Raw genomic sequence first — 12,092 nt, forward strand, 5'->3', positions numbered from 1 at the left:
ATTTTTTACCCATTCCTGGTTGAACTTTTCCATTCCTCTCTCGATTTTGACAAACTCATTCCTATTGAAGGTATGAAATTGGACATCAGATATCATACTCCATCTTCTTAAAAACCCATCTTCAAAGAAACCTTGATTTGTTTGTTTCAGATGACATGAGCTCAGGTATTGATTCTCAAGGATCTCATCAAAGTTTGACCTATGACGAAGAGGAAAAACTCATTCCTATTGAAGGTATGAAATTGGACATCAGATATCATACTCCATCTTCTTAAAAACCCATCTTCAAGGAAACCTTGATTTGTTTGTTTCAGATGACATGAGCTCAGGTATTGATTCTCAAGGATCTCATCAAAGTTTGACCTATGACGAAGAGGAAAGCTTAGCGAGTACATCACCCAGTATTGAGGATGTCCATCAAAGACTTGCTCAACTCCCTGACCTAGTGCTGAGCACACTACCATCCCAGCCAAGGCGGTCCAGTCAATCTAACTACTCTGCGTCAAGTAAATTGTTATGTCCTCCCAGAGTGCCACCCCGGAAATACAAGAAGAAATCGAAAGGAGACGTCGTGGATGGATTATCCAAAGATGTATGTCCGGAGAAAGCGCTACTTTGTCCTGCCAAAACTATGACCCTGCCTGAACAATCTTGGAACCAAGTTGGAAAAGAACTGAGAACTATAGCTGACAGTTTCAGATCCAATTATAAAAAGGTGAGTGTCGATGTCGTTTGAAACCAAAAATCTACAATGTATTAGGGAAGTTGTCACTTTTTAAGTATGTAAAATGAGTATTTGCTCTTCTTTGATTTTCTTACCTAAAACATTTGTGTGATGGATATTTAATCTACTGAAAGAATTTAGTGTTGCATCACTGAACACATCTTTTTTTTTTCTAATCATTCCCCTTAAAAACAAAATATTCTTTTCAATCTGTGACAGTTGCATTAGGGGGTGGTTGTAGAAATCTCTACAGTGGGTACTTATCACTCAGACATAGCAAACAAGTCCAGGTTCAATTCCTGGTCGGCCAATGAATCATTCCTGTATTTAATATTGGGGTACACAAAGTGGAGTAGCTCATTGTGAGCAAAAAGTGATCAGGGGTGCCTTTTTTAAAGCTATTTATTATCAAGTTATTCATCTCATATACAATGAGATAGGTAGACATTAGTTACAATACATAATGTACCAAAATACTCAACTATTGAAGGAGATAATTCTATAAAATATGTAGTTACTACAGGTTTTCTTCCTAGTAGATAAATTACACATAATAGGTATCCAGTGTTTCACTATCATTATAGTCTAATTTTTTAAATGGATTTCTAAAGAAGTGCCGTATATATTATGTTTGTTATGTTACATGCAATACACACTTGCCTGCAATCATCAGAGTTTGGACTTGATCCTATATACTTATATATAAAAAAAAAAACACCTTCAATCTGAATGTTTATTCTTCATGCTACATTGCATTTTTTTACATTTTGCAAAACTCTTTATCAAGTATCAGAGAACGGCGACCGGGAGCCCCTGGAAGGCCGGGCCTGTTTGCAGGCTCTGATCAACAAGGACAACTTGGAAATCTTCTGGGGTTACTTGGGCAGGGCGGACTTGGACAAGGGGTCTTGGGTCAAGGAGGTTTAGGCCAATATGGGCAATTTGGACCCCAATCTAGTTTTGGTCCCCAGTCCACTTTTGGAGGGGCTGGTGCTTTTGAACAAAATGGGATTGACCCTCTAGTTCCTTACCCATATCCTGCCAGACCCCCCACAAGGAGGCCTTACCCTGGAAGCACCTATCAGCAACAATCCCTATTCGGCGCTCTTTACTCCATCGCTCAGTATGATGATTTACGTTGTGTACCAAGGTTGCTTTGTGAAATTACCGCAGGATCGAATCCTGGCAGTAATACTTACTATCCCAGTTATTATGGGCAGAATCAACAGCCATCTATTTTACCGTTCCTGTCCAAGGATTCTTTACTGACGTAAGTAACTAAATGTTAATAAAAATGGTCAAAGATCATCCATCTTTATACAATACATACACTAAATCACTGAAATGTAAAAATTGGGCTTGGCCGGGATTTGAACCCGGGACCTCTCGCACCCTAAGCGAGAATCATACCCCTAGACAAATAAAAATGGTCAAAGATCATCCATCTTCATACAATACATAAACTAAATCACTGAAATGTAAAAATTGGGCTTGGCCGGGATTTGAACCCGGGACCTCTCGCACCCTAAGCGAGAATCATACCCCTAGACCACCAAGCCACGATATAAATTAAAGACGGTATATCCGTATTTGTAATCTGAGTTTAGATTAGAAAAGTATGCTCATACGATTACGAACAATCTATCTACATTATTACGTACTCACCTACTAGTACTTTCTAAAACTCTACAAATAGGTATGTAGGTACTAATGCCAAAGCCAAGAAAAATACCTGCACCCTGTATGTAGTTGAATTAGTCGATTATTTTCTTCTAATGAAAGATCTCATAACCGCCCAAGTGCCCTAATCAAAAAGCTTTGTAATTTTAATGTCAGCTCCCATGGCGTAGTGGTCACTGCGCTCGCCTTGCACGCGGGAGACCCGGGTTCGATTCCCGGCGGGGTCAAGAAATTTGTATCATGCAAATGATTGATTCCGTGACTGGCTGTTGCGGGGCCCACTCAGCCTCGTGCGGAAAATGAGTAGCTATGACATATAAATGCGCATAGCGACCGGTGCCAGCATGGTAGGTAAACATTGGATTTCCTTATTTTCAGTTTAAATATCACTAACTAAAAGAAAACAATACATGTGTCTGGCCAAGTTTTATTACTTTCATTGAACCCCAAATTCTCAAAATTACCTATTAATCAGTGTGCTCCTTAGGATTTCCTAAACCTTCATTTTTATATTTGCATGTAAATATCTCTCCTAGCTTTATGTGTACTTCTTCTATCTATTTTTCGAAACCTAAATCAATCATTATTATTGTGCTTTTTTTTTACATAAAATTTTATTTTAAGAAAAATAATAAAAAAAGCTACGTCTGTGGTCTGTGAGATTCCTATTTTATTATCGTGCATTTCTTTTTACGTTCAAGAAGCTCAATTACTTAAGTCTATTAAAAATGACCCAAATATCGTACTGGGTTTCAAGCTTTCAGCGATAAACCAACATGTTGCTTACAAAGTTTCGTTTATCGAGTGCATCAATGGTAAAGTAAATATGGAAGTCTCGATAAAAATGACCCAAATATCGTACTGGGTTTTCAAGCTTTCAGCGATAAACCAACATGTTGCTTACAAAGTTTCGTTTATCGAGTGCATCAATGGTAAAGTAAATATGGAAGTCTCGCCCATCAAAGCGTTACTGTGATTTTATTATTTTGCCCATTTTTAAATGTGGCAAAACTGTTTGAATATATAATTGTACTTTTTATACTTAAACAAAATGATTTTTACCTCTTGATTATTAAAAAGAAATAATTAAATGGTTATTTTTCATCATAAATTGGTTTGTCATTGTGTAAAATACTCTATTTTTAAGATTCTATTAATAAATATTTTTTATATAAATTGTATTATGTCGAAATTTATGAATGAAAGATTGACTCAAGGAATTACTAACTTATCGAAGCAAACAGTAAATTCAATTTTTTTGTTCAATATAATACTTATTTTAGGTAATGGCAGACGGAATAATAACAATAACATGATAAAATTGTGTTCCAACGTACACTCAAAATTTAGCACATTGCATTTTTTTTTTTTTTTTTTTTTTTTTTTTTAAATACCCACCTAACCACCGCACTAATCACCTAATGGAATCAAATTTGTCCAATCAATGAAAATCTTTTCATTCATAAATATTGGTTCATTTCATTTAAGTTAATGATCTCATGTATTTCCAATAACTGATTTTTAAACAATCAACGCAATAATTTCAATGAAAAATGATATTCTGATCAAATCTCTCACTGGAAATTAGTCAGGAAAAATCACATCTCATCTGTTTAAATACCTATCTTATGCAATGAAAGAGACTTAGCTTCAAAATCATATTTAACTGTTTTATCTTTCAGTAAAAATTTACCTGAACTACTCGAACTGTACTTTTTTCCTCGTTTTAATTAAACCTTAAAAATTCCCTTCATAAACAGTCCTGCAACTACAGTCGCCTTCTTCGAATTCCTTCTAATTGTTTCACAATTCCGGCGCTAAATAACTGAAGAAGAATCTACATAATAATGAACAATGATTTTTTTGATCAGAACTTTTTATTCATTTATTTATTTATAAAATAAGCGCAATGGTGATGTAATTAATAATAATTTTCCCTTTTAAAAAGTTTTTTTTTCTAAATTATTTTTAAGGACCAAATGTAAGAGTTTTGATATTTTTTTGGGCATAAATGGAATTATAAAAATACACCAAACTAGTGACAGTATGGTCAAATAGATACAACTTTCTCAGCCAAGTCTTAAATATCAAGGAAATCACTATTATCAAACTGATTCATACCTACATTACATTGCTTTTACATCTTGTAATCTTATATTTTATCAATATTTAGTACCTACATGTTATTCAATTTTTATTTTTTAATGAGTTTTTTTTTCCATTATTTAATATTGTAAAATAGTGTTGTGTGTAGGAGAATGATGATGTCTGAAGAAATCGTTTGAAAATCCACCTATTTCCCGATAAGGGTTACCTATAAGAAAATAATACCTTCATGAATATTATCAGTTGTCCTACGAGAACACAACTCAACTATTTACAAATTTTCTCCGGCCCAATGGTCTTTCATGCAAATGTACAGATTTTTTTAATGAATTATATGTATAACAATAATCGTGTAAAATGTGTCCCAAACCGTTAGAATAAAATTTATACTAATGTATTACTACTTATTCTTTACTCTTTATGTTTAAATTATTTGAGTCCAAATTAAATTTTAATAGGTACCTATTTCTATTCAGTCACGAGATTTTTCCTTGAACGTGAATTTTCCATTTCTAATCCAATTTTTGCCTTCATTCCAATTCATTTTAACTTATTTATAGAAAACTCAAATGATCTAAACAAGAGAGTAAATCAATACAGCTAAATTGAAACTTAGCTGACGGTTTTTCATGTTGATTTAAATCTCTTTATTTTTAAAAAATTGACTAAACAAAATTATGAATATAAATATTATTATTGAAAATATACATGTTTTTCAAAATATAAAACTTGACTTTTCTCATTTTCTTTCTTAAATGCTTCAACAATCCAGTATCTGGGTACTTCATAGCAAACAAGTCCAGGTTCAATTCCTGGTCGGCCAATGAATCATTCCTGTATTTAATATTAGGGTACACAAAGTGGAGTAGCTCATTGTGAGCAAAAAGTGATCAGGGGTGTCTTTTTTTAAGCTATTTATTATCAAGTTATTCATCTCATATACAATGAGATAGGTAGACATTATTTACAATACATAATGATGTACCAAAATACTCAACTATTGAAGGAGATAATTCTATAAACTATGTAGTTACCACAGGTTTTCTTCCTGGTAGATAAATTGCACATAATAGGTAATAGGTATCCAGTGTTTCACTATCATTATAGTCTAATTTTTTAAATGGATTTCTAAAGAAGTGCCGTACCTATATGTTATGTTTGTTATGTTACATGCAATACACACTTGCCTGCAATCATCAGAGTTTGGACTTGATCCTATATATATATAAAACACCTTCAATCTGAATGTTTATTCTTCATGCTACATTGCATTTTTTTACATTTTGCAAAACTCTTTATCAAGTATCAGAGAACGATAAAAATTTTATTGTAGGCGATAGTAAGGTAAGAAGTATGTTTGGTGGGTTCCACTGTTTCGGTGCTTGAGTACCTACTTAACAGGTAAGACAAGACCTTTGAGTTCAAGCATCAAAGGGTCGAAACATTAATTGAGGATGATTATCTCTAAGGCCCAAAAAACCTAGCTACTCAAATTTAAAATTAAGTCATACATGGCTAGTGGATGAATATGAAATTATTTGTAATTAGAAAGTTTAGAGATAATGGAAGAATGTGCTAAAGCTAAATCTGTTGAAAACGAAGAGAGGAGCAATTTCATCTTATATTGTTAATTATTTTGACGAGTGAGTTGAGTTTTTCGAACCGAGTGTAAAAACCCAGCATGATAGAGAATTAAAAATGACTAAAATAGATCAAATTAAGAGATAAAGGGAAAAAAAGGAGTTACAATATTGTGCTGAAGGATTTCTCAGGTCTTTCTCTAAAACTTTGAACGACATCTTACTTATAAAGGTAAAATTTATTTACTTTAACTAAATGAGCGATTAGATTAGTCTGATGAGTCATTTACTGAAACTGTACTATTCTTGTAAATAATCTATAGAAGATATCACGGTTAAGAAATTATGACGTAATATTTTTTCTCAAATGACAAAGCAATCAAAAGCTAGGTAATATTGAAATATCGCAACTGATTTGCAAGTTAGAGGAAGCAACAACAAGTTAGCAATAAAAAAAGGGTTGAAAATTCATTAATTAGCATGAATAAAATGCATATTCATAATTCTTCACTTTGAAATCTGTACTTATTAAATTCTAATTTTAACACCATCAGTAGATCTTTAACCGAAGCATTCACTATTAGGTATTTAATTTTTTAAAATGACATCAATGAAAAGTTAAAGCCTTGAAAATAAATTTAAGTCATATTATGGACACTTGGTTGACTGATTGATCACATTAAGCTCTCACAGTTCTTACACATTTTATAATATTCATAACCAAAGTGAAGATAGTTTCCATTTTGTTCTTCTTTTTTATCTCCTGATGATGAACTTTAATCGAAAAATAAATTAATTTGATAAAATTGTGGATCATGGACTGGGGAATCTTTGACAGTAAGCATTTATGACAGTAAGCACTCTTGAACAGTTTACAATAGGTACCTACCACTTACCTTATAGATTAGATTGTGAATTTGGAATCTCTATTTGTCCAATTTAAAGTTGTCCGGTTGTAGACGGAAATTAAAATATGTATTTCATTCACACTCATGCACGATTTCACTTCCACTCTACAATTTTATCACATTATGGTTTTTTCAAAAATGCCGCCTTTTCAATGTTTACAAGTGGGTAGTTTAAACTTGGAGATATCAAAGCCGTGGATTCTGGATTACATCATAGAAGTGAGACTGTTTGTTGCTTTCAAATTTCTCTATTCGGTACTCCGTTTTTCCTTAAAGTTCTCATTTTAGGTATTAGGTACATATTATTATTATTTATTCTTGGTTATTTGTTTAATAATAGTTCTATGGTCACGGTGAAATCAGAATCTGCAAACAGACTACCTAACTAGATAGGTAATTAGGACGTGCACTTGATTGCTCAAATGTCACTAAACCTATTTGATTATTCTCATTCATAGTATAAATTGATCTAATTGTTCTAAGTGCCAAAGAGATTTTCCGACCGCGGTACACTGATCATTGCTTACTCGGTACTAGTTAGAGTTAGGTATTCTGTATTATCAGTTTTTTACCTATCGGTCTTAAAACTAACTACCAGAAAGATTTTATCACAAAATACCAGGGGAAAACCTTTCAGGTTGTTTCACTATAGATTGTTAGAAAAATGTTTGGCGTTTTGCACCTCCCTAGAAAAATTAAGAAAATTGGATAAGGAATTGTAAAATAGGTAAGTATAAACAATCAAACAACAATCAAACTATGAAATTGTTACAGTGATCAGCAACACCATAAACATATATTTGCATCACTCCATTGTCAGTGCAATCGTCAAAGGAAACAAAAAACATCACAACAACAATTAATCAAAGTCCCGTCTTATCCTAACGCTAAGTACTTCATTCATATAGTCAACTATCTAACGAAATCAGCGAGGGCGTTAAACATATTCTCATTTAAGTTCCATAAACTAGACTAAGTTCGCCTACAATAGTAAGATCACCTCGGTTGGAGAAATTTTAAAAAGTTTTTGATTGGGATTCATTTTTTTACATCACTTCAATTTGTGTTGTTTGTGTGTGTTCATTATTCTGCTCAGTGTCTGTGCCATTTTTTATTTTATTTTAAAATATTCTAGTTTCATTTTGACTTGAAAAGTATTTCGCTACCTATTATTTTGTAAGTATTAAATTTATTTTAATTGTACTAGAATCATTTACTTCATTTGTACAGGCTGTCCTAGAATTTATGCTTAGGTACTAGGGTTTTCCCTGCTTGAATCCTTAGATTTCTATCCGTTAGAAGGTTAGACAGTCTTTCATTAAGTCTAACGAATGAACCATTATTACCATTTTGTGTGATAACAAAAAGTCCCATTATTTCGAAACAATAAGAGTGTACCTGGACAGGTGAATTGTTTCAAAAAGTACAACTTCAAAGTTTGTCCTGAAGTGGATTGATTTAAGTCGATAAAAAGGATAAAGAAACGTAGAAATTGATAAATTAATTTAAAATCGAAAGTACCTACTATTTAGAAAACAGGAAAGTAGAAAATAGGTATATTCGCGAAAGATGTCCTAGGTGTTCAATGTTCATTCTACTTTTGAAATCATACAATCTTTGACAGAAGTGAATCTACTGAAGAAGAGTTAGAAATCTCCACCGTCATTGTCAGAGGTGTCATGAACGGTGATGAACTCATTTCAATCTCAGATACCTATGTATCACCAAATCTATACTCAAAACTACCTTGAACTCATTTCTTCGACAACAATGAAGGCACTTTTATCTTGGTTGTCTATACTACTATTATTACTTTCTTTGTTCTACTGTTGAATTGTTTTTCAAAATAGGTATATCTACGTTTTTGCATAGGTGAGTAAGTCCCCTAAAAAAAGATCACTCATGAATTTTTTGTAAGGGCAATCACTAATACGTATACCTATTTGTAATTTGCTGAAACATCGGTTTTTGTATATTTTAGTAATTTTTATTTGCATGTCTCTTCTTCTAGTGAGGTCAAATTCTTCAGCTTTTTTGTGTATTTGTCATTCATAATAACCATTGCAAATTAATAATAAAGCCTGACCTGACACCCAGTTCGATGGTACCTAATGTCCTCCTAGTCTTAAAACATCCATAGTACTCCGATCAGACTTGCCGTTCCCAACTTTAATGATTGCCAATTTTTTTACAACATAACAAACCTACACATTGTTGGAACTACGTGGGATTTTTTAAACGGCGAAAGTTATGACAAAATCCATATATATTACATAAATAATTACAATACCAGTGGGGAATTTTCTAAGTTACGTTAGCAGTTTATAGCTAGGTGCTCTTCACTTCGGGTTATAACCATATTCATGGTTTTGAGGAGGTGAATGGTGATTGAGTTAGATAGATCCATTATGAAATCAAACACTATGCAGAAATCATGTGCTTGCTTCTTTCTTTGTCTGACTGACCTTTTATTGTCAAAGGAGGTTACTAATAACTAGTTTATCTTAAATTTCCCTTTCTTTCAGGCTTTCAAAAATGAAGACTGTGGCACTAACAATATTTTCGATTCTAATATTTTCTCCTCAATATCTCTGTGAAGAAGAAACAGAAGCTACGAAATTTGTGGACAATGAAACTGTTCAGAGCTTTATCAAGTAAGTTTATGAAAAAACTTTCTATACTGAAGGAACGTATAATATTTCTATATCATGATAGAGGACTCAGTAACTTTGTGAAGTTCCATAACATAGATGTAAAAGAAATAACTTATACTCTTCACTGGGTATAATATTTCTATGTTAAAGGGAATGTTAACATTATTTGTGTATCTCATTATTCTATTAAAGGTATCTTATTTCCGTTTGATTCTAGGCAACTGGTTGGATTATTCAACCAAGGTACTTCCGATTTGGTTGGTAACGGACTGAACGGCTATCAAGATGTTGACGGATATCAACGACCTTTACCAGATTTCTCGGCACAGGATTATTCTGGCTTGGATTCATCGCGTCCACCCTTCTTCAACCGTCCCTATCGGCCGAACTATGGCCGACCTGGAGCCCCTGGAAGGCCAGGAATATTTTCAGGCTCAGATCAACAAGGACAACTCGGAAATCTTCTGGGGTTACTTGGGCAGGGCGGACTGGGACAAGGGGTCTTGGGTCAAGGAGGTTTAGGCCAATATGGGCAATTTGGACCCCAATCTAGTTTTGGTCCCCAGTCCACTTTTGGAGGGGCTGGTGCTTTTGAACAAAATGGGATTGATCCTCTAGTTCCTTACCCATATCCTGCCAGACCCCCCACAAGGAGGCCTTACCCTGGAAGCACCTATCAGCAACAATCCCTATTCGGCGCTCTTTACTCCATCGCTCAGTATGATGATTTACGTTGTGTACCAAGGTTGCTTTGTGAAATTACCGCAGGATCGAATCCTGGCAGTAATACTTACTATCCCAGTTATTATGGGCAGAATCAACAGCCATCTATTTTACCGTTCCTGTCCAAGGATTCTTTACTGACGTAAGTAACTAAATGTTAAACATTCAAATCTTTTCATGATCAATCCACTCATGCATTATTACATCTATCTAACAAGCATTAGATACCGTATGAAAAAGATTAGATTTTGAAGTCTAATGTTTATGCCTATATGGCAGAAATTAAATATAGCCACCGAACCACCAGATCCCTCATACTTAAGAGCGCGAATCCACGCTCTCCAGGCCCAAGTTTAGGGGCCGGTTTCGGGTTAAAATAAAGTCACTAAATCACATAACATAACATACTTCTACCTACTAGAAACTGGTACAATAAAAAACTCTACAAGTATGGTATGTAGGGTACTAATGCAAAAGCCAAGAAAAATACCTGCACCCTGTATGTGTTGAATGTCAGCTCCCATGGCGTAGTGGTCACTGCGCTCGCATTGCACGCGGGAGACGGGTTCGATTCCGCGGTGGTCCCCAAGAAAATTTGTATCATGCGAAGATGATTGATTCCGTGACTGGCTGTTGCGGGTCGCCACTCGGCCTGTGAGGAAAAGTGGAGGTAGTTTTTTGTCATCCATCTTTATTTCATACGTTTTATCCATCGGTATGGATCCACGTATGGATGTAATGGATGCATTTTTTTCACTTAATGGGTACATATGTGATACGAGTACTTACTTAGAAAAATTCCATCGATGGATGACTTTTGATGGAATTATCCATGCATAATTTTAAATGTTTCGAAAAACTATTCCGTGAACCGCCAATACTCTTGAGAAGTAATCTTCTTTTATTAGCTGATTAGTTGATGTATGTCCACGTCCATAAAAAGAACCGAAAACCGTAATCATGGATGTATGGATAAACATCTCAAAAAATCTTCATGATCATCTCACTCATTTTATTACATCTATCTAACAAGCATTAGCTACTCGTGAGATAAGAATTGATTTTTGTCTAATGGTTTATGCTATATGGCAGGAAATTAAATATAGCGACGGAACCAACCAGATCCCCATACTTTAAGAGCGAATCCCACGCTCTCCAGGGGCCCAAAATTTATGGTGTCTGTTTTTCGGTTTTTTTTTTTTTTTTCAATTTATTCAATAGTTTTAAACAATAAATATTTGCTTTGTTTTATTTTTTATTTAGCGTTGTGAAAAAGTTCATTTCAATTTACCGACCTATGGCGGGGAAATATGTAGGAAAAAAAAAACACGTTGATTTAGGATTTATTCGGACAGAGAATTTTTTATTTGTATAATCTGTGTGTGACTAAAATACTAATAGGTAGGTACATGGTTACAATTTCAATGTGACACTTCCTATCATCAAGTTGTTAATTAGGCATTACACTAAAAGTATGACAATCTGATTTGCTTATCTTTACTTTACCATGATCTCCCAATCCGGATTTTGGAATTCCCATAATGAGTGTTCAAAAAATCATTCTTTCAACTTTCTCACAAAATGAACCTTATTTCGCAGGATTCTTACGGTTCTGAACTTCGTGGATGAGTCCCCTATCCTGGTATTCGGACGTGCTGCCCTCCTGGGTTATACCGCTCGTGGTGACTCCCGCCAATGTCTGACAGCATATCCCCTC

The 12,092-nt window shown here is 34.2% G+C and overlaps 1 protein-coding gene and 1 non-coding gene across 2 annotated transcripts; one reads left to right on the forward strand and one right to left on the reverse strand.

Annotated features, from left to right (window-relative positions):
• Positions 1-269: 269 nt before the first annotated feature.
• LOC113472244 lies at positions 270-739 on the forward strand. Its single transcript, XM_026831908.1, has one exon. The coding sequence runs from the start codon at positions 320-322 to the stop codon at positions 734-736; it is 417 nt and encodes a 138-aa protein (XP_026687709.1). The 5' UTR covers positions 270-319; the 3' UTR covers positions 737-739.
• Positions 740-2,211: 1,472 nt separating this feature from the next.
• Trnap-agg lies at positions 2,212-2,283 on the reverse strand. Its single transcript has one exon. It is a non-coding gene; the product is annotated as a tRNA-Pro (tRNA).
• Between the last annotated feature and the right edge of the window lie 9,809 nt (positions 2,284-12,092).

The sequence above is a fragment of the Diaphorina citri genome, unplaced genomic scaffold (assembly GCF_000475195.1).
Source record: "Diaphorina citri unplaced genomic scaffold, Diaci psyllid genome assembly version 1.1 scaffold4447, whole genome shotgun sequence".
NCBI lineage: Eukaryota > Metazoa > Arthropoda > Insecta > Hemiptera > Psyllidae > Diaphorina > Diaphorina citri.

Bases quoted from the DNA above. Each gene is read 5' to 3' on its own strand.
- LOC113472244 (XM_026831908.1), top strand. From the start codon at position 320: ATGAGCTCAGGTATTGATTCTCAAGGATCTCATCAAAGTTTGACCTAT.